The 26,927-nt window shown below is 42.8% G+C and overlaps 1 gene segment (V, D, J or C); it reads left to right on the top strand.

Annotated features, from left to right (window-relative positions):
* Positions 1 to 1,674: 1,674 nt before the first annotated feature.
* Positions 1,675 to 26,927, top strand: part of LOC123861979 (immunoglobulin heavy constant mu-like) — a 155,872-nt gene continuing 130,619 nt past the window's right edge. The window contains 2 exon segments of the C gene segment in view: positions 1,675 to 1,720; positions 1,822 to 2,132. Of these exon segments, the coding sequence occupies positions 1,675 to 1,720; positions 1,822 to 2,132 (357 nt within the window).

The raw sequence follows: 26,927 nt of genomic DNA, 5'->3' as shown, positions 1-26,927 counted from the left end.
CTGAGAAAGAAGCAGGGTTTTAGAGGGGAGTAGGGAGTGGGGAAGGGTTAGCCCGGTGATGGGTATTAAGGAGGGCACATACTGCATGGAGCACTGGGTGTTATACGAAAATAATGGATCCTGGATCACCACATTAAAAACTAATGGTGTATTGTATGGTGACTAACATAACATAATAAAATTTTAAAAATTAAAAAAAAAAGTCCTTTGGGCGTCTGGGTGGCTCAGATGGTTAAGCGTCTGCCTTCGGCTCAGGTCATGATCCCAGAGTCCTGGGATCGAGTCCCACATTGGCCTCCCTGCTCCTTGGGAGCCTGCTTCTCTCTCTCTCTTTCTCTCTCTCTCTCTCTCTCTCTCTCTCTCTCTCCCTCTCTCTCATAAATAAATAAATAAATAAAATCTTTAAAACTCCTTTCAGCTGCTCCCTCATATTTGGCTGGATATCTATCAAACCATTCTGAACACACATGAATTCAACTTCAGATGTAAGAAGATTTATCTGGGTCTGTACATGCAGAAAAGTGACTACTTTTTGCAAGGTGGGAGGTGTGGAACATTGAATCTTCAGAATTATATGAAGATAAACAGAGAGAGGAGGGACTTTCCATAGGTTGTAAAATTCCAGCGCCAGGGGAAAGTAATAAAGGGAGCTCCAGGTCTTCCCTCACGATTCCGTTACACTTCAGGCTAAAATTTTACATTTCTTTTTTGGTTTTGGTTTTGGTTTTGGTTTTTAACCCTGTTCCCATTCCAAATAGATTCTTATTTCCAAACTTATGTTTTTAAGTCACTTTTTAAATTTTTTTCACATCGACCTTTTAAAGATTTGTGCCCCATACTAGTCCATTTTTCACTCTATTCAAGGAAAGAGGGTGGAATTCCAGAGAAAATACAGGAAGTTTTATGGAGAATTGCTATGTTCACTCTGGATAATGTTGATTCTGACACCAGTGTTTATCATATCACATACTCCTCATGTGTGTGGTTCATCCTGTGTCAAGCACACTCAACAAAATTATTACAAATAATCAAAGAGATGACTCGAGAGGAACACACAGATACTGAAATATTAGAAAGTACATCTGCAGGAACTCTGATTCTCTCTATATTTCAGGTAAACTCTAGAGGAGGTAAAATCATCCTGTCCCCATTACAGGAGGGCTCCCATATTCTTCATGAGCCTGCCCACTCTGTCCTCCAGGTAGTTCAGGGGGCAGTAGGTACTGTGGAGCTGAGCACAGGGTGAGATACTGGGGTTCACTTTCACCTTGTGCTTGCTCTTAGACACCTCACAAACCCTCTAAAATTCTGGGTGTAAGTTTACATTTATTTATTGGATAACATGACACCTACCTGCAAAATTTGTGTGAATATGTAAAAACAAAGTAGCAAAGGGAGATGAAGAACATACTCTGGACAGTTATATAATGAAAAATCATATTTTTTCAAAAGTGATCAATATCAACAAAACAGAGGAAGTCACATCTGCTCTAGTCACTGACCTCTATGTTCACATAGATCCCAAGCTGAATATATAGTCAGAGGACATGCAAATAGGGCCCTCCCTTTGCTTATTAAAACAGACCAACCCTGACCCAGCAGCTGGGAGAGGAGTCCCAGCCCCAGGATTTCCAGGTGTTCCATTCAGTGATCAGGACAGAAAACAGACTTACTATGGAGTTCTTGCTTGGCTGGATTTTCCTTGTTGCCCTTTTAAAAGGTAATTTATGGTGAACAAGAGACATTGAGTATGTGAGTGAATATAAGTGAGAGAAACAGGATGTGTGACAGTTTCCTGACCAGGATGTCTTTTGTCTGCAGGTGTCCAGTCTGAGGTGCAGCTGGTGGAGACTGGGGGAGACCTGGTGAAGCCTGGGGGGTCCCTGAGACTCTCCTGTGCAGCCTCTGGATTCACCTTCAGTAGCTACTGGATGAGCTGGGTCCGCCAGGCTCCAGGGAAGGGGCTGCAGTGGGTTGGAGAAATTAAAGATAATGGAAGTAGCACATACTATGCAGACTCTGTGAAGGGTCGATTCACCATCTCCAGAGACAATGGCAAGAACACGCTTTATCTGCAGATGAACAGCCTGAGACTTGAGGACACGGCTATATATTACTGTGCAAGAGACACAGTGAGGGGACATCACAGTGAGCCCAGACACAAACCTCACTAGAGGAGGTGGTCTCGACCATCAGGGTATGCACACTACTCACCAATTCTGTCTTTAAGGCCCAGGAACAAATGCAGATGGTGTTATGGGCAGATTTCCTTTTGGGTCTGGGGTTTCCTCTATATAAAGAGCAGTTTCCCCTGGTAGCCTCTCTGGACACATGATTCTGTACACAGCTATTCAGTCACTGATTTTGACATTTTTTTTGTAGGAAAACATCTATTCTAATATGCACAAAAGACAGATTTGCTTAAACTTGCTTACTACTGTCCCTCAATATCAATAAATTACAAATATACCCTTGTACATTAACTCCTTATTTATAGGAGTCCCAGCTACACTCACGGTGCATCACAGGAACACCCAGCTCAGTGTGCAAGCTTGTTAGAAGCAACTTAAAGTGCATGCTGGACAGGAGGCTACAGCAGCATCAACATCCAAAGCAAGAGAATTAAGAGCCCTGGTGGGGTTCACTATCTTGAACCATGTTCACAGCATGTTAATGACAGCATGGGAAAGCAGGGTGACCCCCACCAGGACATGGTGTGGATGTGGAGTCTGACGATCACACCACACACACACACACACACACACAGGAGAGTATAAAAACTTTATCACCTTCACCATAATATCTGCTGAGAGCAGGTTAGGTCTCTCAGCAACTCATAACTGCTTGGAGAAAGCCAGGGAAGGACACTGGCTCAGGGTGTGTGCTGTGGGTCAGTGGTGGGGATGGGATCCTGCTCATGGGAGGGGATTGTGTGGACTAAGTCTCCCACCTGAATCAAAGGAGGGAGGAAACATGTGTTCTTGTTAGATATTCCATGAGTGAGGCAGGAGGATAAAAGAAAGGAATGAAGGTCAACAAGCTAGTGGGCAGTAAACAAAAGATACCATGTGATGAATAATTCCACTAAACACATATGACAACGTGGAGAACAAAAGAGAGAAATGGCCATTCTAAGTAGAGAAAGTTCTGAATCCTTGGAAAATGAAAAGAAAGATCCATGGAAAAGCACAAGTAATAAAATCATGATAGAACTAGACCGAGTTTTACCCAGTGTCTGGGGTGGAAGATATCCAGTCACCACGGTCACCAGCTGGTTCTGAAGGTTTTGGGCTCACTGTGTGCATGCAGAAACAAGAAGCTTCTATGATCCATGAGAATCTTCAGGTTGAGGTGCTCGATGGGAGGAGCCTTCCACCTGCAAGGGATATCTAATTTATCCTTCAGTTGCTGAAATCAGCTCAATGTGTGTGACCTCCACCGTCATAGGTTGAAGCCTAATGACAGTGTGATGGGATGAGGAGGAGGGGCCTTAGGGAAGCAGATGGGTCAGGAGGGTGCAGCCTCATGACGGGATTAGTGCCCTTATACACCAAGACTGATAATGCTCTCTGGCCCCTTACCCCTTGTGAGGTGACAGGGAAAGACAGCCTAGGATGTGGGTGCTCTCCAGGCACCAAATCTGTCTACAACTTGACCTCTGATTTCCCAGACACCAGAACTGTAAGAAATGAGTGTCTGTTGTTTAAAACCACCCAGTCCGTGTACATTGTTACAACAGCTGGAACAGACTGAGACATTAGTGACACATGAACCCAAGCACTGATGCTCTGGTGTTTTCCTGCTGCATTTGTTCTGAAAAGTACCTGATAAGCTCCTTCAGTGAAATTCAAGGGTGTATTTCTCACATGTTCCCTCCCACAGATAGAACTAACCAGCTGACTACCCTAGGACTCTGAAAAAGACACAGTGGACACACAGAGGGAGAACCTTGGTACAAGGGAGTCAGGGTTTCTGAGTTATTATAGAGCTTTAATTTAAGGGTGGTGTTTTTTAAAACCTTCCAGAAGATGTGGATGTGATGACTCTGTGGGATTTCAGTCTGATCATCACCTTACAGAGTTGTGTTATACTGATTGCAAGAGGTTAAGGACCTTTGTTCCCTTGCTCCTTTCAGGATTCTTCCCTTGTCTGTATTTTGTGAGTTTGACCATATGTCTTACGGACATTAGGACAATGTCGGAACTAGAGTTCAGAATGATGATTTTAAAGAGACTAGTTATATAGTGATATAATGATATATGGTTGGTGATATAATAATAATTGGGATCCCAGAAGAAGAAGAAAGAGAGATACGGGTAGAAGGTATATTGGAGCAAATTATAGCAGAGAATTTCCTTAATTTGGGGAAGGAAACAGGCATCAAAATCCAGGAGGCACAGAGAAGCCCCCTCAAAATCAATAAAACTAGGTCAACACCCCGACATCTAATAGTAAAACTTACAAGTCTCAGAGACAAAGAGAAAATCCTGAAAGCAGCTTGGGACAAGAGGTCTATAACCTACAGTGGTAGAAACATTAGATTGGCAAAAGACCTATCCACAGAGACCTGGTAGGCCAGAAAGGACTGGCAGGATATATTCAGAGCACTAAATGAGAAAAATATGCAGCCAAGAATACTATATCCAGCTAGGCTGTCATTGAAAATTGAAGGAGAGATAAAAAGCTTCCAGGACAAACAAAAACTAAAGGAATTTGCAAACACAAAACCAGCCCTACAGGAAATCTTGAAAGGGGTCCTCTAAGCAAAGAGAGACCCTAAAAGTAACATAGACCAGAAAGGAACACAGACAATATACAGTAATAGTCACCTTAAAGACATAAAATAGCACTAAATTCCTATCTTTCAATAGTTACCCTGAATGTATATGGGCTAAATGCCCCAATCAAAAGACACAGGCTATCATTGGGGAAAAAAACAGGACACATTGATATGCTGTCTGCAAGAGACTCATTTTAGACCCAAAGACACCTCCAGATTGAAAGTGAGGGGGTGGAAAGCCATTTACCATACTAATGGACATCAAAAGAAAGCTGCGGTGGCAATCCTTATATCAGACTAATTAGATTTTAAACCAAAGACTATAATAAGATATGAGGAAGAACACTATACCATACTCAAAGGGTCTATCCAACAAGAAGATCTAACAATTGTAAATATCTATGCCCCTAACATGGGAGCAGGCACTTATATAAGCCAATTAATAACAAAATTAAAGAAATAGATTGATAATAATATAATAGTAGGGGACTTTAACACCCCACTCACTGCAATGGACAGATCATCTAAGCAAAAGATCAACACGGAAATAAAGACTTTAAATGACACATTGGACCAAAGGGACTTCACAGATATATTCAGAACTTTCCATACCAAAGCAACAGAATACACATTCTTCTCTAGTGCCCATGGAACATTCTCCAGAATAGATCACATCCTAGGTCAAAATCAGGTCTCAACCGGTACCAAAAGATTGGGATCATTCCTTGCCTATTTTCAGACCACAATGCTTTGAAACTAGAACTGAATCACAGAGGAAAGTTGGAAAGAACTCAAATACATGGAGGCTAAAGAGCATCCTACTAAAGAATGAATGGGCCAACTAGGAAATTAAAGAAGAATTTAAAAAATTCATGGAAACCAATGAAAATGAAAACACAACTGTTCAAAATCTTTGGGATGCAGCAAAGGCGGTCCTAAGAGGAAAGTATATAGCAATACAAGCCTTTCTCAAGAAACAAGAAAGGTCTCAAGTACACAACCTAACCCTACACCTAAAGGAGCTGCAGAAAGAACAGCAAATAAAGCCTAAACCCAGCAGGAGAAGAGAAATAATAAAGATCAGAGCAGAAATCAATGAAATAGAAACCAAAAGAACAGTAGAACAGATTAACGAAACTGGGAGCTGGTTCTTTGAAAGAATTAATAAGATTGATACACTAGCCAATAGGATCCAACAGTACATTAAAAGGATTATTCACCACAACCAAGTGGGATTTATCCCTGGGCTGCAAGGTTGGTTCAACATCTGCAAATCAATCAATGTGATACAATACATTAACAAAAGAAAGAACAAGAATCATATGATCCTCTCAATAGATGCAGAAAAAGCTTTTGACAAAGTACAGCATCCTTTCTTGATCAAAACTCTTCAGAGTATAGGCATAGAGGGTACATACCTCAATATCATAAAAGCCATCTATGAAAAACCTACAGCGAATATCATTCTCAATGGGGAAAAACTGAGAGCTTTCCCCCTAAGGTCAGGAACACTGCAGGGATGTCCACTCTCACCACTGCTATTCAACATAGTATTGGAAGTCCTAGCCACAGCAATCAGACAACAAAAAGAAATCAAAGGCATCCAAATTGGCAAAGAAGAAGTCAAACTCTCACTCTTTGCAGATGATATGATACTTTATGTGGAAAACCCAGAAGACTCCACCCCACAACTGCCAGAATTCATACAGGAATTCAGTAAAGTGGCAGGATATAAAATCAATGCACAGAAATCAGTGGCATTCCTATACACCAACAAGACAGAAGAAAGAGAAATTAAGGAGTCGATTCCATTTACAATTGCATCAAAAACTATAAGATACCTAGGAATAAATCTAACCTAAGAGGCAAAGGATATGTACTCAGAAAAATATAAAATACTCATGAAAGCAATTGAGGAAGACACAAAGAAATGGAAAAACGTTCCATGCTCATGGATTGGAAGAACAAATATTGTGAAGATGTCAATGCTACCTAGAGCAATCTACACATTCAATGCAATCCCCATCAAAATACCATCCACTTTTTTCAAAGAAATGGAACAAATAATCCTAAAATTTGTAGGGAACCAGAAAAGACCCCAAAAAGCCAGAGGAATGTTGAAAAAGAAAAGCAAAGCTGGCAGCATCACAATTCCGGACTTCTAGCTCTATTACAAAGCTGTCATCATCAAGACAGCATGGTACTGGCACAAAAACAGACACATAGATCAATGGAACAGAATAGAGAGCCCAGAAATGGACCCTCAACTCTATGGTCAACTCATCTTTGACAAAGCAGGAAAGAATGTTCAATGGAAAAAAGACAGTCTCTTCAACAAATGGTGTTGGGAAAATTGGACAGCCACATGCAGAAGAATGAAACTGGACCATTTCCTTACAACACACACAAAAATAGACTCCAAATGGTTGAAAGACCTCAATGTGAGACAGGAGTCCATCAAAATCCTAGAGGAGAACACAGGCAGCAACCTCTTCAACCTCAGCCACAGCAACTTCTTCCTAGAAACATCACCCAAGGCAAGGGAAGCAAGGGCCAAAATGAACTATTGGGACTTCATCAAGATAAAAAGCTTTTGCAAAGCAAAGGAAACAGTCAACAAAACCAAAAGACAACCGACAGAATGGGAGAAGATATTTGCAAATGACAGGTCAGATAAAGGGCTAGTATCCAAAATCTATAAAGAACTTCTGAAACTCAACACCCAAAGAACAAATGATCCAATCAAGAAATGGGCAGAAGACACGAACAGACATTTTGCCAAGGAAGACATCCAAATGGCCAAAAGATACATGAAACAGTGCTCAACATCGCTCGGCATCAGGGAAATCCAAATCAAAACCTCAATGAGATACCACCTCACACCAGTCAGAATGGCTAAAATTAACAAGTCAGGAAACGACAGATGTTGTCGGGGATGTGGAAAAAGGGGCATCCTCCTACACTGTTGGTGAGAATCCAAGCTGGTGCAGCCACTCTGGAAAACAATATGGATGTTCCTCAAAAAGTTGAAAATAGAGATGCCCTAAGACCTAGCAATTGCACTACTGGATATTTACCCCAAAGATACAAATGTAGGGATCCAAAGGGGTATGTGCACCCCGATGTTTATAGCAGCAATGTCTACAATAGCCAAACTGTGGAAAGAGCCAAGATGTCCATCGACAGATGAATGGATAGAGAAGATGTGGTGTATATATACACAGTGGAATATTATGCAGCCCTCAAAAGGAATGAATTCTTGCCATTTGCAATGACGTGGATGGAATTGGAGGGTATTATGCTGAGCGAAATAAGTCAATCAGAGAAAGACATGTATTATATGATCTCACTGAATTGAGGAGTTCTTAATCTCAGGAAACAAACTGAGGGTTGCTGGAGAGGTGGGGGGTGGGAGGTATGGGGTAACCGGGTGATAGAAATTGGGGAGGGTATGTGATATGGTGAGCGCTCTGAATTGTGTAAGACTGTTGAATCACAGACCTGTACCTCTGAAACAAATAATATATGTTTAAAAAAAAAAAAAAGCAGATAGTAGGAAGGGAGAAATGAAGGGGGGGGAAATTGGTGGGGGAGACGAACCATGAGAGACTGTGAACTCTGAGAAATAAACTGAGGGTTCTAGAGGGGAGGGCCGTGGGGGTATGGGTTAGACTGGTGATGGGTATTAGAGAGGGTACGAACTGAATGGAGCACTGGGTGTTATATGCAAACAATGAATCAGGGAACCTACATCAAAAGCTAATGATGTAATGTATGGTGATTAACATGACATGATAAAATAAAAAAATAAAAATAAAAAACGATAATATAAAATAAAAAGAAAAGAGAAAAATAATTATATACATAATATATTTATAAAAAGAAAATATAAATACAAATAATAATAATAATAATAATAATAATAAAGAAAGTAAAATGTCGATGGTATTTTAATATGGGATGGCATTGAAAGTGTAGATTACTTTGGGCAGTATAGACATTTATTTTATTTTATTTTATTATGTTATGTTAGTCACCGTACAATACATCATTAGCTTTTGATGTGTTGATCCATTCTTCATTGTTTTCGTACAGCACCCAGTGCTCCATGCAGTACATGCCATCCTTAATACCCATCACCAGGCTAACCCATCCCGTACCGCCCTCCCCTTTAAAACCCTCAGTTTGTTTCTCAGAGTCCATAGTCTCTCATGGTGCGTCTCTCCTTCCAATTCCCCCTCGTTCATTTTTCCCTTCCTTCTCCTAATGTTCTCCATGTTATTCCTTATGTTCCACAAATAATTGAAACCATATGATAATTGAGTTTTTCTTCTTGACTTATTTCACTTAGCACAATCTCTTCCAGTCCCATCCATGTGGACATAAAGTTGGGTATTCATCCTTTCTGATGGCTGAGTAATATTCCATTGTATATATGGACCATATCTTCTTTATCCATTCATCTGTTGAAGGGCATCTAGGCTCTTTCCACAGTTTGGCTATTGCGGACAATGCTGCTATAAACATTGGGGTGCATATGGCCCTTCTTTTCACTACACCTGTTTCTTTGGGGTAAATACCCAGTAGTGCAATTGCTGGGTCATAGGGTAGCTCTATTTTTAATTTTTTGAGGCACCTCCACACTGTTTTGCAAGTGGCTGTGCCAACTTGCATTCCCACCAACAGTGTAAAAAGGTTCCCCTTTCTCCACAACCTCTCCAACATTTGTTGTGTGTTGCCTTGTCCATTTTTGCCATTTTAACTGGTGTAAGGTGGTATCTCAATGTGATTTTGATTTGAATTTATCTGATGGCTAATGATGACGAACATTTTTTCATGTGTCTGTCAGCCATTTGTATGTCTTCGTCAGAGAAGTGTCTGTTCATGGATTCTGCCCATTTTTTGACTTGATTATTTGTTTTTTGGGTGTTGAGTTTGAGAAGTTCTTTCTAGATCTTGGATACCAGCCCTTTATCTGTAGTGTCATTTGCAAATATCTTCTCCCATTCTGTCGGTTGCCTCTTTGTTTTGTTGACTGTTTCCTTTGCTGTGCAGAAGCTTATTATCTTGATGAAGTCCCCAAAGTTCATTTTTGGTTTTGTTTCACTAGTTGTTGGAGAAGTGTCTTGAAAGATGCTGCTGTGGCCGATGTCAAAGAGGTTATTACCTATGTTCTCCTCTAGGATTTTAATGGATTCCTGTCTCACATTGAGGTCTTTCATCCATTTTGAGCTTATCTTTGTGTATGGTTTAGAGAATGGAATTGTTTCTCTAATTTCTCTTTCTACAGATGCAGTGTTAGTGTATAAGAAAGCAACTGATTTGGGACGCCTGGGTGGCTCAGTCGGTTAAGCGTCTGCCTTCGGCTCAGGTCATAATCTCAGGGTGCTGGGATCGAGTCCCGCATCAGGCTCCCTGCTCAGCGGGAAGCCTGCTTCTCCCTCCCCCACCCCCCCTGCTTGTGTTCCCTCTCTCGCTGTGTCTCTCTCTCTGTCAAATAAATAAATAAAATATTAAAAGCAACTGATTTCTGTGCATTGATTTTGTATCTTGCCACATTACTGAATTGCTGTATGAGTTCTAGTAATTTGGGGGTGGGGTCTTTTGGGATTTCCACATAAAGTATCATGTCATCTGTGAAAAGAGAGAGTTTGACTTCTTCTTTGCCAATTTGAATACCTTTTATTTCTTTTTGTTGTCTGATTGCTGTTGCTAGGACTTCTAGTACTATGTTGAACAACAGTGGTGAGAGTGGGCACCCTTGACGTGTTCCTGATCTTAAGGGAAAGGCTCTCAGCTTTTCCCCACTGAGGATGATATTCGCTATGGGTTTTTCATAGATGGATTTTATGAACTTGAGGAATTTTCCCTCTATCCCTATACTTTGAAGACTTTTAATCAGGAAAGGATGCTGTATTTTGTCAAATGCTTTATCTGCATCAATTGAGAGGACCATATGGTTCTTTTCTCTCCTCTTATTAATATGTTCTATCACATTGATTGATTTGTGAATGTTGAACCACCCTTGCATCCTGGGGATAAATCCCACTTGGTCATGGTGTATAATCCTTTTAATGTATTGTTGGATCCCATTAACTAGAATTTTGTTGAGAAATTTGGAATCCATATTCATCAGGGATATCAGTCTGAAATTCTCCAAGACACTCAGGCCACCAGATAGTGGAAGCAGCAAGCCCTGGAGAGGAGAAGGAATCTGGTTACTTGGGCCCTTGGGACCCTATGACTACAGGTCCCAGCCCCAGATGCAGGGGTAGGGAGAGGCTGGGAAGTGACTGGTTTCCTGTAGGGTTCTGCAGGTTCTGTTGCTGTGAACAAATACATGTTTATGGGTCCTCTGTTTTCCTCTCTGTGTGTCTCAATTTTCCTTATAATCTCACACTCTGGGGAAATGGTTCAGGTACTCCTGAGCTTTTATCAACTCAATAATTCGAAGATACTAAATAACAGTAATGATCTTATTTTACCTCCTCTCCATTTATTTTTTTAAAAATAATTTTTAATTCTTTTTATGAACGTAGGGGTCCACAAAGGCAAAAGTGCCTAAGGCCCACAGAAGTCATAATGTAGACAGAGTAGTCAATTTTGGGATACTAAAAAATATACTTCCATCCAAATAGGTCCCAGCCAATCTATGATAGCATTGCCTGTCCTCCAGTATTCAACAACAAAGCTGAATCATTTTTTTTTACATTTTTAAAATTTTTATTTTAATTTTTTTGTTTATTCTTTTTTTTAGTTTTTTTTAATTTTACTTTATTATGTTATGTTAGTCACCATACAATACATCATTAGTTTTTGATGTGGTGATCCATGATCCATTGTTTTCATATAACACCCAGTGCTCCATGCAGTATGTGCCCTCCTTAATACCCATTACCGGGCTAACCCATCCCTCCACCCCCCCCCCCAAAAACCCTGTTTGTTTCTCAGAGTCCATAGTCTCTCATGGTGCATCTCTCCCTCCGATTTCCCCTCTTCATTTTTCCCTTCCTTCTCCTAATGTTCTCCATGCTATTCCTTATGTTCCACAAATAAGTGAAACCATATGATAATTGACTTTCTCTGCTTGACTTATTTCACTGAGCATAATCTCCTCTAGTCCCATTGATGTGGATGTAAAAATTGGGTATTCATCCTTTCTGATGGCTGAGTAATATTTCATTGTATATATGGACCAAAGAGTAGGGGACCCTATTCCAACTGGTCCCCAGAATTGAGCTGGATATTTACCAGACCACTCTGAACACCCTCTAAATCAGCCTGAGATATAAGAAGATTTGGATCTCTACAAACAGAATATCGCAGGCAGCTGGTTTCAAGGTATGAAGCGGGGAGCAGTGATTCTGCGGGCAGATATTGGAGGATAAATGGCAGTGGGAGGGAGCCTGGCCATGGGGATCCTGCACTGCCACTGAGTGATAGCCTTCCAATCTGGGGACAGGGCACAGACTCCCACACCAGTATCAATGGGGAATGGACTTTAGATGGAAACCAAAGCAACAGGCTGTGAGTGCGAACTGGGGGTGGCTGGCGGTTTTAGAAGCACAAAGGGCAGAGACATGCCCGACCTGGAGGCGAGTACTGGGAGTGCAGCTGAGGGGTGCACAAACCAGGACACTGCAGTTTATAGCAGCAGACAGAAACGGAGATTGTGTGGCCTGGAGAGCTCGCTGAAGAACACACTGTGATCTCTCTGCTCTGAGACAGAGGGTTGGAAACGGTCTCTTCTGCACTGACGCTTCCTGTAAAATTCTATTGTATATCACTCTTGGGGTCTTTCTCCTTTTATAGAACCCCCCTTAATATTTCTTGCAGGGCCGGCTTAGTGGTCACATATTCTTTCAGTTTCTGCCGGTCATGGAAGCTCTGCATCTCTCCATCCATTCTAAATGACAGCCTTGCCAGATAAAGTATTCTTGGCTGCATGTTCTTGTTTAGTATCCTGAATATGTCTTGCCAGCCCTTTCTGGCTTGCCAGGTCTCTCTGGATAGGTCTGATGTTATTCTGATGTTCCTCCCTCTGTATGTAAGGAATCTCTTCCCCCTAACTGCCCTTAAGATGGTTTCCTTGGTTCTAAGATTTGCGAGTTTTAGTATTACATGCTGGGGTGTTGGCCTGTTTTCCTTGATCTTGGGAGGGGTCTCTCTGCCTCTAGGACATGAATGTTTGTTTCATTCCCTAGATTAGGGAAGTTTTCAGCTATGATTTGCTCAAATGTATCTTCCAGTCCTCTCTCTTTCTCCCCACCCCCTCTGGGATTCCAATAATTCTGACATTGGAACACTACGTGGTGTCACTTATTTCTCTGATTCTATTTTCATGGATTCTGAGTTGGTTTTCCCTGGCCTCCTCTTTTCCCTTTTTATCTATTAAATTGTCTTCCAGGTCACTAATTTGTTCTTCTGCCTCACTTACCCTAGCTGTTAGATTATCTAGATTAGATTGGATCTCATGGATAGCATTTTTAAATTCTGCCAGTTCAGCTTTCATTTCTGCCCTTAGAGACTCTATGTTGCCATTAATTGATTTCCCCATTCTAGCTATTGTCTTCACAATTGCTAGCCTGAATTCCATCCCCGACATCTTGGTTATATCTGCATCCATTTGTAAATCTGTGGCATAAGTCATAAATATCTGAGTCTTCCCTATTTGGGGGGTTCTTCCTCCTAGTCATTGTGTTGAGGGGTGGTTGAGGGAAGGTATAGAGTCCAAATTATTGACCACAATCCAAGCAAGATTCACCTGTTTTCTAGGGACCTTAGGGTTGCTGGCCTCTTGTTTTCCCAGCCTGTCTTCTGGGGGAGGGGCCTGCCATGCTGTTACTCAGGCGACCCTGTTTGGGCAGAGTTGCCTTGCCCCTGTGGCAGGGGATGGACTCAGTGAAAACTGGTTTATTGGGGCTTTTGTTCTCTGGTGGCTTTCCCTGGCAGCTTTCCGTGTCTCTTCTGAGAGTCAGAGTAGAAGAGACCATTTCCAACCCTCTGCTTTAGAGCAGAGAGATGGCAGTCTGTTCTTCAGTGAGCTCTCCAGGCCACACTACCTCCGTTTCTGTCTGTGCTGCTATAAACTGCAGCGTCCTGGGTTGTGCATCCCACAGCAGCACTCCCAGTCCTCACCTCCAGGTTGGGACATGTCTCTGCCCTTTGTGCTTCTAAAGCCCCCGGTTGCCCCCAGTTCGCACGCAGGGCCTGCTGCTTTGGGTTTCTGTCTGGGGAGCTGCCCTAAAATCATTTCCCCGCTGCTACCAGTCTGCAAGTCTGTGCCCCGTCCCCAGCTTGGGAGGCTATCACTCACCAGTGGTGTAGGATCCTGACAGCTGGCTCCCTCCCCCTTCCATTTATCCTCCAATATCTGCCTGTGAAATCATGGCTCCCCGCTTCTTACCTCAAAACCAACCGCCTGTGATATTCTTTTTGTAGAGATCCAGATCTTCTTACATCTCAGGCTGATTTCGTGGGTGTTCAGAGTAGTCTGGTAGATATCCAGCTCAATTCTGGGGACCAATTCAAATAGGATCCCCTACTCCTCTGCCATCCTTTTCCACCCTTCTCCAGCATAGACATTTAACAATGTATATTATTCCAATACATGAGCATGGAATGCTTTTCCATCTTTTGTGTCTTCTTCAATTTCTTTCATGAGTGTTCTGTAATTCCTAGAGTATAGATCCTTTACCTCTTTGGTTAGGTTTATTACTAGGTTATCTTATGGGTTTTGGTGCTGTTGGAAATGGAATTGATTCTTTAATTTCTCTTTCTTCAGTCACATTGTTAGTGTATAGGAAAGCAACTGATTTCTGTGTATTGATTTTGTCCCTGCCACATTAAAGAGTTTCTGTATGAGTTCTAGTAATTTGGGGGTGGAGTCTTTGGGTTTTCCACATAAAGTATCATGTCATCTGCAATGAGTGTCTGACTTCTTCTTTGTCAATTTGAATGCCTTTTATTTATTTTTGTTGTCTGATAGATGATGCTAGGACTTCCAGTACTATGTTGATCAATAGTGGTGAGAGTGGGCATCCCTGGCATGTTCCTGGCCTTAGGGGAAAAGCTCTCAGTTTTTCCCCATTGAGAATGATATTTGCTGTGGGCTTTTCCTAAATGTTATGATATTGAAGTATGTTCCCTCTATCTCTATACTCTGAAGAGTTTTAATCAGGAAAGGATGTTGTATTTTGTCAAATGTTTTTTCTGCATCAATTGAGAGGATCATATGGTTCTTTTATTGATGTGTTCTATCACGTTGATTGATTTGGGAATGTTAAACTACCCTTGCATCCCAGGAATAAATCCGACCTCATCGTACTGGATAATCCTTTTTATGTACTGTTGGATCCTATTGACTAGGATCTTGAGTATTTTGGCATCCATGTTCATCAGGGATATTGGTCTCTAATTCTTTTGGATGGGGTCTTTGTCTGCTTTTGGGATCAGGGTAATGCTGGCCTCATAAAACAACTTTGGAAGTTTTCCTTCCACTTCTATCTTTTGAAACACCTTCAGTAGAATAGGTATTATTTCTTCTTTAAATGTTTGGTAGAATTCCCCTGGAAAGCCATCTGGCCCTAGACTCTTGTTTTTTTGTTTGTTTTGTTTGTTTGTTTGTTTGTTTGTTTGTTTGTTTGTTTGTTTGTTTGTTTTTGGAGGGTTTTGATTATTGCTTTAATTTTGTTACTGGTTATTGGTCTATGCAGATTGTCTATTTCTTCCTGTTTCAGTATTGGTAGTTTGTAAATTTCCAGGAAGGCATCCATTACTTCTAGGTTGCTTAGTTTGTTGGCATATAGTTGCTGGTAATAGTTTCTAATAATTGTTTATATTTCCTTGTTAGTTGTGATCTCTCCCATTTCATTCATGATTTTATTAATTTGCATCCTTTCTCTTTTCTTTTTGATAAGTGTGGCCAGAGGTTTATCCATCTTATTAATTCTTTCAAAGAAACAGCTTCTAATTTCATTGATCTGCTCTACTGATTTTCTGGGTTTTATTTCATTGATCTCTGTTCTAATCTTTATTATTTCTCTTCTCCTTCTTGGTTTAGGTCGTATTTGCTGTTCTTTCTCCAGCTCCTTCAGGTGTAAGCTTAGCTTGTGTATTTGGGATTTTGCTACTTTTTTGAGAAAGGCTAGGGTGGTTATGTATCTCCCCCTTAGCACTGCCTTTGCTATATCCCATAGGTTTTGGATCTATATGTTTTCATTCTCATTAGTTTCCATTAATTGCTTAAGTTCTTTAATTTCCTGATCGACCCAATCATTCCTTAACAGAATGCTCTTTATTTTCCATTATTTTTTCTCCTGTATCACTAATCCATCCCTGTTTCTTCCATCCTGCTGTTCATTCCATCAAACCTGTTTTTAATCATGTTTATTGCACTCTTCATCTCTGACTGATTCTTTTTAAGTCTTTTTAAGTCTTGTATCTGTGATGTAAAGATCTTCCCAATATCTTCTACTCCTTTCTCAAGCCCAGTGAGTATACTTATCATTGTTGCTTTACATTCTCCATCATAAATGTTACTTATATCTGTTTCACTTAGATCTCTGGCTGTAGCCTTATCTTGTTATTTCATCTGGAATAAATTCTTCCACCTTTGCATTTTGTTTGTGTCTCTGCCTGCTTCAATGTGTTAGAAAAGCCAGCTATGTCTCCAGCTGTTGGAAGTAATGGTTTTAGAAAGAAGAGGTCATGTAGTGCCCAGGGCCTGGCACTTCAAGGAGTGTCCCAGGCATGTGCTGTGTGTGCTCTGCTATTGTGTTTTAGCTGCTCTGTCCTTCAGGTCACTCATATGCAGATGTTCTTCTTGCCTGTTGTGTGCAGTGTTTTGTCCCTGCCTGGATGTGGTGAGTTTTAACTAGGTGTGTTCTGGTCTGCTTGTAAAAAGGGAGCTCACACCATCACCACCAGAACTGAAGCCCTGCAGAACTCTCGGTCCAGGAGACATGGTGTGGTCAGGGGCTTGTGCTGGTCTTCTGGGGGAGAGGGTCTTCTGGGCTGGGTCTGAGGAAAGCATGACAGAGAAGGGCAGTTCCACTGGAGTGTAGAGTTGTGTGGCTTAGTGTAAGCAAGTTAAGCAACAGTGTCATTGCTGTGCTTTTTCCCACAGGAGGCTCTGTGTTCATGCTGAGGGTGGGGCGGGAATATGGCACTGGTCAGCTCTTGTTCCTGAAGGGATCTCTCCCTGAACGCTGCGACATGCTCAAGAAAAGTGAGCCATCTCCACTCTGTGTGTCTCAGGGGCTCTTCCGATCACTGTTTCCATGCTGTCTTCTCCTAGTTTGTTCCCCTGCTTTCTCTCCACGAGCATCACAGTGCCCTCTGGGCTCTATACCGGTCAAGCTCACTGACCTTTATGATCCAGGATTGGGGCACCTGGGTGGCTCAGTCGATTAAGCATCTGCCTTTTATACAGGTCATGATCCTGGAGTTCTGGGATTGAGTACCACGTGTGGCTCCCTGCTCAGTGGGCAGTCTGTTTGTCCCTCTCCTCTGGTCCACCCCACACACACACTGCTCATTCTCTATCTCTCTCTCTCAAATAAATGAATCAAGTCTTAAAAAAAAAAAAAACTCCAAGCTTTAAGCCAAATTGATTGTAAGAACTCACCTAATTCAGTCCCTCTTGTTTTCCAAGTCAATGTCTATGGGGAAACTGTCTCCTTGTGGGTTCCCCTGTGTGTTCCTTTCTCGCTCACTCTTCTCTGTGACCATGGTTCCTTCCACTCCATATCATCTCCCCTGACCCATGTCTCTGCCCTTCCTATCTTCTTCCACGTGGTCTCTTCTCTCCCTTTAATTGTAAAATTTGCTCAATCTTTGCAAAGTCTGTCTTTGGTCTATTTCTGAGGTATTTAGGATGATTTGATAGTTAACCAGTTGTGTTCCTGGGACAAGACAAGCCTAGGGTCCTCCTACTCTGCTGCCATCTTCCACTGCATCCAGAGTTGAGTAGAAATCTTGCATCAAACCTTCCTTGTCATTTTACAAGTGTCAAAAGAACGTTTTATTTAATAACAGAGAGAAATAAATGAAAGGATATTTTTGGACTCACAAATTCTACTGGCAGGAAAATGGCTAATAAAAGTGCTTAGCTTGAAACATGTGGCAGCTTTCAGGGGTTGGGAATCGTAGATCCCAGGCAGAACAACATACCCACAGGCTGGAGTCTGAGACAAACACATTCTCAAGCTTTGAAACCTAATGGACTTGCGCAGATGGTCACAAAAATTGTTTAGTGCTACTGATGCCTTTCTAAATTACATTTTGTTTCTTGTGGACAGGAATGTTGGTACCTGTTATCTTATGCTTGCCCTGCAGTTGTATTTAGATGAAGATATGTTGTTTTCTAGAACCACAGGTCTACTGATGGATCGGGTTTCACCCTAGGATGGAAGGTACCCACAGTCTCATCATACCTGACTTCTATGGTTAGATTTGGGTCTTTGAGGTAGGTGACGTTATTTAGGTATATTTTTGGGCTGGAGTTAATGCTTTAATGGGCTGATATTTTAGGCAATGTTGTGGTGTGGAAATGTGGATGCCATGTGGGGTGAAGGGGAACATTTGCTGGTCTGAGGGCGCACTCTGGTCATCTAAGTCATTCTTTAACCTATAGGTCCTTTTTACTATATAAGTGTTCTCTTATATGACAAAAGGGACTTTGCCATATTTCCTTAATGTAGAGATCTTAAGATGCAAATATTTTCCTGATGGTGGCTATACTTGTGGGAGCATAGGACACCATAGAACCTGTCCAATCACTGTTGTACTCCAGAGACATGTAACATTGTGTGTAAACTATTCTTAAGTAAAATAAAATAAAGTCTTTTCTGGAGCATCCTGGTGTGTCCTAGTGTAATGCCAAGTGCTCTTATGAGAGGTAGCAGAGGGAGGTTAGGCCCCAGTAGAAGTGAGTCATGTGACCACTGATGCTCGATGGTCTTCTTGCTGTGAAGGTGGAGTAAGGAGTCTTGAGCCTGAAAATGCAAGAGGTGCAGTTCTAGAAACCAGGAGGAACCCACTCAACCCCAGAGCTTCTGCAAGAATGTAGCCCTGCCAGCACTGTGACTGCCACCTAGTGGACTTGATTTCCTGTAGGCCTCCAGATGGTAGGAGAATAAATGTGTGTAGATCTGAGCCCTGTGTGTGGTCCCTGGACACACTGGTCACAGGATATAATACAAGCTGGGTTGTGAGTGTCACATTGTCGTGGGTCTCCCCATGCTGCCCTTGTGTGATGGCCAACAGTACCACCCCAGAGACAGGGACACTCGTAGGGTGTGGTCTGTGAGGAGGAGCCTCTGCAGGAACTCAGCACTGAAGAGGGGACTACACGGATGATGTGCTGATGTAGACTGAGCTTGAACCTGGCACACCTGTCAGCCCATGACTTGTGACCATGTGTTCAAGGCTGTCCTACCAGAATGTCATGGGTGTGATGCTCAAACAGAGACTGGGACATAGAAATCCATCCTTGAATGTAATATACCCTCTTTTTCCAAAACACATTGTCAGTTTTTTCAAATAAGGGAAAGCCACAGCACTCCTTCAGGAGAGATCTAAAGACCTGTGATGTGACACCAATATTCCCAGATGATACCTCAACTGACATTCACTCCTTCAAGGACAATGAAGCACCAAATATCCCCTCTGCAAAAAATTATATATTTTTTCATGATAAAATAAGGGTTTTTTTTTAATGTTATGTTAGTCACCATACACCATTAGTTTTTGATGTGGTGATCCACGATCCATTGTTTTCATATAACACCCAAAAAATTATAAATAAAAGGTGTTATTTTATGCAAACGTTTTACCTGTGCCTTAATTTCCATATAACTGGACTCTTCAATCCTTTCCCTAAAAGACTGGGATCCCCATGAGAACATGATTCTTGTCCTAAATCTGACACTTCAGTATGATGAAGGCAGGAAAATCCTTGTACTTCACATCTTCTTAGCCCATCACCACAGCTGCCCCCTCCTCAGGGTTTCTGACACACCAAGGATATGGGTTCTCACACTGTGTATCTCCCACAGTGATACCCCCGCCTTGTCCTCAGACCTCGGACTGCTTAGATCCATGTAGGCTGTGCTAGTGGACATGTCTGCCATTATGGTGACTCTGCCCTGGAACTTTGGTGCATAAATTGTGGCACTATGTTCAGGGTCAATTCACCCCATCCACTCAAGTCCTTGTTCTGGGGCCTGTTGCAAGCAGTGCCAATAGTAGTGAGTGAAGGTGTATTCAGATGTCTTCCAGGAGAACTTCATGGATGTCCCTGGCTTCCTCACCTCAGCCCATACTGTATCATTGGGACCTGTGAGTTCACACCTGTGGAGAGAGAGAACAGGTGGGGATGAAGTCATCCTTGACTGGCTTTGTCCCCTCTTCAGCCCAGAGACTGGGAGTTCCTTACCTGTAGCCAATGCCACTAAGAGGATTCTCCAGCTCCAGTCCATGGTGAGAGGCTGTGTTCTCAGTGGCTTCTGTAGGGGAGCAGGTGAAGTAGTTGGGTGATGCTCTCAGAACACATACATCCTGAAACCTAACCTAGTGTACCTCAGTACTTGCATATTCATGAAACAGAGTATTTCATACTCAAAAACAGACCCATCAAGGTTCAGATAGACATCACAGGGTCTGTGCTCAGTAGGAGGCTGAGGTCCCAAGTCCTAATCCTTGTTTGAGGACATGGGTACCCTGCCAGGTCCCTGAGCTGGCAGGAGACAGAGCTTCACCCACTGAGGGAATAGAATGCACAGGAAATGCTCCTCATTTTAAACTTACCTTAGAATGACAGAGAGACCACCTGAACCTTTCTTTGGCTCTAATATTTGAATGTCTTATTCCTGGATCTGTGTGTCTCCAAAATGCTACATCCAGTGTGGTAATAAGTGCATTCTCACCTCCATCTCTTTACAATTAAGATATCTAAAAGCCCTGGAATATCATCCTCTTCAAATGTGTTTCTCATTGCCTTGAGTTTTGAATATGCTCCTGATAGAATGGGATATTTACGCACACTTTAGCATTCCTTGACCTACTCATATTTTAGATTCTTTTCTGGAAAAGGAGACCCCAAATTCTGAGAGGAAAAACTTCCCCAGACCCCTGTGCACCTGCTCCTGGGGCAGCAGCCCTGTGCTGGTGGAGTCCTGAGCACCCCCTGCAGCCCAGACCCCAGCCCTGTAAGGAGGACCCTGTCTGGGCTCACAGGTATTTGGTGCAGTGTCTCTACTCCAGTATTGTGTGGCAGAGGGGAGCAGAATATGTCACCCCACATATGCTCCTGGAATTAAAGGTATTGAGAAACAGCCTGTGCAGAGACACCATGACCTCCTCAGTCCCCCTGAAAGCTGAAGGTACATCTCCCATCAGAAAGAAGCCCTCTCTGTACCAGGAGGAGAGAGATGTCATTAGCACCAGAAATAGGAATTTAAGGCCCAGAAGACTGTAGAAGCACACCTTATTTCTTCACTAACTTAATTTGTTAGTTTATGTTTCCAGAACAGAAGTACCACATGTAAAAAGCTGTGCTCGCTGCTGCTGGAATAGTGTGGACACCAGCAGGTATGGGGCTGGTCCTGGGGCTGAGGACAGGCAGGAACAGTCATCTATGACCATCCCTGGATTGCATCTGGTGTCACTATTGCCCCTACAATCCCTACATTCTCCTCCTCAGACAGATCTGTGTCCTGTAACCCCTCAGTGGTGACACTGGTGTGCTGGTCCTGTGTGGGGAGGGGCATTATATAGTCCAATGGTAAACTTCTGTGACTCAGAGGGACTAGGTGTGGATTGTGAACTTCACAGTTTGCTCCAGAAGTTACCTCTCTTTCCTTAAATAGAAGACACCCCAGTGAGAAATCTGTACTCTGTTGCAGGTGCAGAGTGGGGTGCAGGATTGGCAGCATCCTTGGCTTCCAGGATCTGCTGAAAAATGGGGTCCAGATCATATCTGAGGGTCTGTGGTCTACCCGTGAGAACAAGGACGTCCCATCAGCTCTGCTGCCAAGAATTTGTGGGTATTCAGAGAATCAGGAATGTGACCTCCTTCTTTTGGCTCATCCTATCATCTCAGGGCAAGCTGTCAATGGGGAGCTCAACATTGTTAATTATGTGAAGTACTTGCTAATATTAGAGAACAAAGAATGTCCAGAGAAGATGTGATAAATATGGAAGTGATAAAATATACAATGAAGGCAGGAAATATCTATAAATTATATCCGGAGTTCTCTGTGGATTAAAAAAAGCAAACAATACGAACATGGTCATTTATAACCTTATGCGAATGTATCCTCAAACATATGTGTTGAAATCTCATATGTGAGAGACAGAAACAGAGGAGTGGGAGAGAAAGAGAGAATGTGCAACAGAGAAAAATGACTTTTCTGTAATAAATTCATAATTCATAAGGTCTTCAGAACACATGGAGGGATCTGTCTGTAAGGACCACAGAAGACAGAGAAATCAAGGAGAAAAACCAAGATGCTCCAGATACTGCCCATAAGCCCACGTCCAGCTTCCCTGTCATCCTCCTCCTTCCCATGAGGAATTCGGGTCTGGATGGTGGTTGATGGGTTCATCCTGGGGCTAGGACCCCTGAAGGGGCCTGTGTAGTAAGGTCTCCATGTCTCAGGTTCTGTGGGAAGGGAAAACCAGAGCTTCCCTTCCCAACTCAGATTAATGTGTTCATCCTTATCTGTGCTCAGGGTGAGTAAAGGACCATGTGGGTTGGATTTTACATGTTATTTTCTTATTTAAATTCAATTATCCACAGTTTGGCTATCAACATGGATGGGACTGGAGGAGCTTATGCTAAGTTAAATAAATCAAGCATTGAAAGTCAATTATCATATGGTTTCACTTATTTGTGGAACATAAGGAACAGCATGGAGGACATTAGGAGAAGGAAGGGAAAAATGAAGGGGGGGGAATCGGAAGGAGAGATGAACCATGAGAGACTATGGACTCTGAGAAACAAACTGAGGGTTCTAGAGGAGAGGGGGTAGGGGGATGGTTTAGCCTGGTGATGGGTATTAAGGAGGGCACGTACTGCATGGAGCACTGGGTGTATGAAAACAATGAATTGTGGATCACTGCATCAAAAACTGGTGATGTATTGTATGGTGACTAACATAACATAATAAAATAAAATTAAAAAAAATAAATTCAATTAGCCAACATATAGTACATCATTACACTCAGACGTAATGTTCAACAACTTATCAGTGGCATATAAGCCTTTCTGTTCCATGGATGGAAATAGAAGGTATTATGCTGAGTGAAATGTCAATCAAAGAAAGATATTATATAGTTTCACTCATATGTGGAATATAAGGAATAGTGCAGAGGATCATAGGGGAAGAGAGGGAAAACTGAATGGGAGTCATCAGACAGGGAGACAAACCATGAGAGACTCTTAGCTATAGGAAAGAAACAGAGGGTTATGGAAGGGAGGTGGGTGGGGGCATGGGGCAACTATGTGATGGGCATTAAGGAGGGCTCCGGATGTGATGAGCACTGGGTGTTATATGTAGCTGATAAATTATTGAACACTACATCTGAAACTAATGATGTGCTATATGTTTGCTAATTGAATTTAAATAAAATTTTTTTAAAAAAGAAAAAGAAAAGAATATCCACATAACACCCAATCCCTCTGCCTTGCTGTCCACACAGATGAGCTTGTTTCCATATGTAAACGCTGAAGTATAGTTCCTAACACCCCCTTTTGTAGATGGAGACTGGTGATTGCATCCATTGCCATCATTTCCAGGACCCCATATCTGATTTGAGAGAGAGAATGACCCAAACTGTGCAAGTAGTCAGTGTCTAGACTCCAGACCACTGCCTTGTCCTCCAGGTTTGTGAACAGGTAACTGCAGGTTGAAATTGCAGCCCTCAGTTGGGCATCCTGACAATAGAATACAAGGGAACCTTTGTAAGGTTTCCACATGTTCATCAACTCCAGCACAAACCTTCTCGAGCAACTGGGGCCAGAGAAAAGTTCAGGCAGAACTGGAGCCTAGATCACTAGGACCAGGTTCAGTGGGTCCTCACACCACCCAACATGGGGACACCAAGAACTGGTGGCTGTCACCAGGGCTCAGGATCTTTTAATGCCTTCTCTCCTCCACAGGGATCCACATGCAAATCACCTCGGGTGCTCCCAGAAGAAATCGGCATCACAGGCAGAGGCCAGCATGCTGGGTCTCCAACCTGCAGACAGCCATGCAGATGCTGTGGTCCCTCCTCTGCCTTCTGGCAGCTCCCCTGGGTAATGGTCTGGGAACTCTGGGATAGATGGGAGGCCTTTCTGTGGGATGGGATAGACTCACCATGACTCTCTTTGTCCCTAGGTGTCCTGTCTCAACTTACACTTCAGGAATCAGGCCCAGGACTGGTGAAGCCCTCACAGACCCTCTCTCTCACATGTGTTGTCTCTGGGGCTTCTGTGACCAGTAGTTACTATTGGAACTGGATCCGCCAGCGCCCTGGGAGAGCATTGGAGTGGATGGGGTACTGGACAGGTAGCACAAGGTACAACCCGGCTTTCCAGGGCCGCATCTCCATCACTGCTGACACGTCCAAGAACCAGTTCTCCCTGCAGCTGAGCTCCGTGACAACTGAGGACACGGCCGTGTATTACTGTGCGAGAGGCACACTGAGGAGACATCAGTGTGAGCCCAGACACAAACCTCCCTGCAGGGTCACAGGAGGGCCTGGGCTACAGGTACCCTCAGAATCCACCAGGGGGCGCTCAGGACTCTCGTGGCACTCAGGTCACCTTGGGGAGCTCAGGTCACTAGGGGGTGCTCAAGAGACAAGGGGCGCTCGGGACACAAGGGGACACTCAGGTCACCATGGGGTGCTAAAGACCCACCAATACATTTTCAACACCAGAAACAGGTGCAGTTAGAGATTAAATGCATATTTCCAGTCACAGTTTGGTGCTTCCTTTCCATAAAGTAGTTTCCCCAGGGGCCTCTCTAGAATTATAATTTGATTTTACCTCCTACATATGTGAAAAGGAAAGTTAGGTGTAATAGGAGAAAACTATATTTCATGTTCAAAAGGTAGAACGTCACTTACACTTGCTTAGTCTTTCCCAAATTGATGATTAATTATAGATATTCTGATTTATGTCCTTGAAGTCTGTAAAAAGGTTCAGCTGGACTCAACAACACAGCACCACACAGCCCAGTGTACAAGCTATGAGCCAGCATCATGAAGTTCATGCTGGACATCAGGTACAGGGGCATCATGAAGTCAAAGCCAGAGAACAATGGCCCCAGTGCAGGGGATCATTGTGTGGACACCATGTTCACAGCTTCTATTTAGTTTACATCATCCAGAAGCAGAGGGACCCCAACCAAGTTTGGCACAGTTGGTGAATCAGATGATCCAACACACACATAACAAGAGAACATAAAATGCTTATGGATCTCGGGGAATGCCACACAGCATGTCAGAAATGCTTTAATAAACCCAGGAAACGATATGAAATCAGGGATTTTTTTTTATTGTGGGTCAGTGCTAGAAATGTCCTGAGGGATCTGGAACATCAAAGGCACACAACCTAGGCTTTCCTATGAGATTTCCCATGTGTGGGGAAGAAGATGAAGGAATGAGACTTCTGATGTCAGTAACGAATCATCACAAGATAAAGTCTGATGACTAATTCCATGCAAAAACTATAAAAATAAGTGAAAGGGAACATAAGTGATCAATAGGTATAGACAACCTGAGCGCCTAGAAAGTGAGAATGATAATATATAAGCAGACAATAATAATAATGAAGCTACTAGAAGTAGACAGGGGTCTTACCCAATGTCTGCAGTGGAAGCTGTCCACTCTCCAAGGTCACCAGCTGGTTCTGAAGGTCTTGTGTTTGCTGTGTGCATGCGGAGACCAGAAGCTTCTACTGGATCCATAAGAATCCTCAGGTTGAGGTAGTGGGTGGGAGGAACCTTCCACCTGCAGGGAATAACTAATTGATCCTTCAGTTGCTGATATCAACTCAATGTGTGTGATCTCTACCATCACCATGTTGAAACTTAACACCAATGTGATGGGAGGAGGAGGTGGGGCCTTAGGAAAGCACTAAGGTCAGGAGGGTGCAGCCTCATGATGGGATTAGTGCCCTTATACACCAGGACTGGGAAAGCTCCCGGCCCCGTGACCCCATGTGAGGTGACAGGGCAAAGATGGGCTAGGACATGGGTGCTCTCCAGACACCAAATCTGCCTGCACCTTGACATGGGACTTCCCAGACTCCAGAACTGTGAGAAATGTGTGTCTGATGTTTAAAACCATCCAGTCTGTGTACATTTTCACAGCAGCTGGAACAGACTAAGACATTAGTGACACATGATCCCAGGCATTTTCTCTGGCATTTCCAGAAGATGTGGCTGTGATGACCAATAAGATTTGAGTCTTAACATCTCCTTACAGACTTGTGTTATACTGACTGCCATGAGCTGTGTGCCTCAGTCACTGGATATAATGTTAATACCACATGTTCCCAACCTGAAACCCACCTACATCTGTGACTCTCCATCACAGGTAGAGGGTAGGTTCCGCTTGGCGTGTTCATTACTGGAAACCCTCAAGGCACCTACATTACTTGTTTACCCTTTATCTTGTTATTTGTATGCAATCCTTTTTCTAATGGGTCCCTACACAAGCCAGGTAACACCTCTTGATGACAAATTCTATCAACTCTGCCATCCTATTACATAGTATACAAATGATAATACCTCATACTGAAGATGTTTCAGGGAAGTTAAGTTCACTCATGATGAGTATGGCAGCTCTGGAATACCAGAAGCAGTGGAGTGGCCCAGCTTTGTCCAAACTGAACATGATTTGTACACTTAGCTGCTATCCCAAACATGCACACCAAGGAATTTATTAATTTTTTTATTCTAAGCACTATTTTATTAATTTTATTATGTTATCTTAGTCAACATAAAGTAATTCATTAGTTTTTGATGTGGTGATCCACGACTCATTGTTTGTGTATAACACCCAGTGCTCCATGCAGTACGTGCCCTCCTTAACACCCATCACCAGGCTAACCAATCCCTCCCCCTCCCCTCTAAAACCCTCAGTTTGTTTC

This window comes from Mirounga angustirostris, unplaced genomic scaffold (assembly GCF_029215605.1).
Source record: "Mirounga angustirostris isolate CCGP_5_RB_7025 unplaced genomic scaffold, mMirAng1.0.hap1 SCAF_9, whole genome shotgun sequence".
Classification (NCBI taxonomy): domain Eukaryota; kingdom Metazoa; phylum Chordata; class Mammalia; order Carnivora; family Phocidae; genus Mirounga; species Mirounga angustirostris.
Note: the sequence above shows the minus strand (reverse complement) of the source record. Positions and strands in the feature narration are given on the sequence as shown.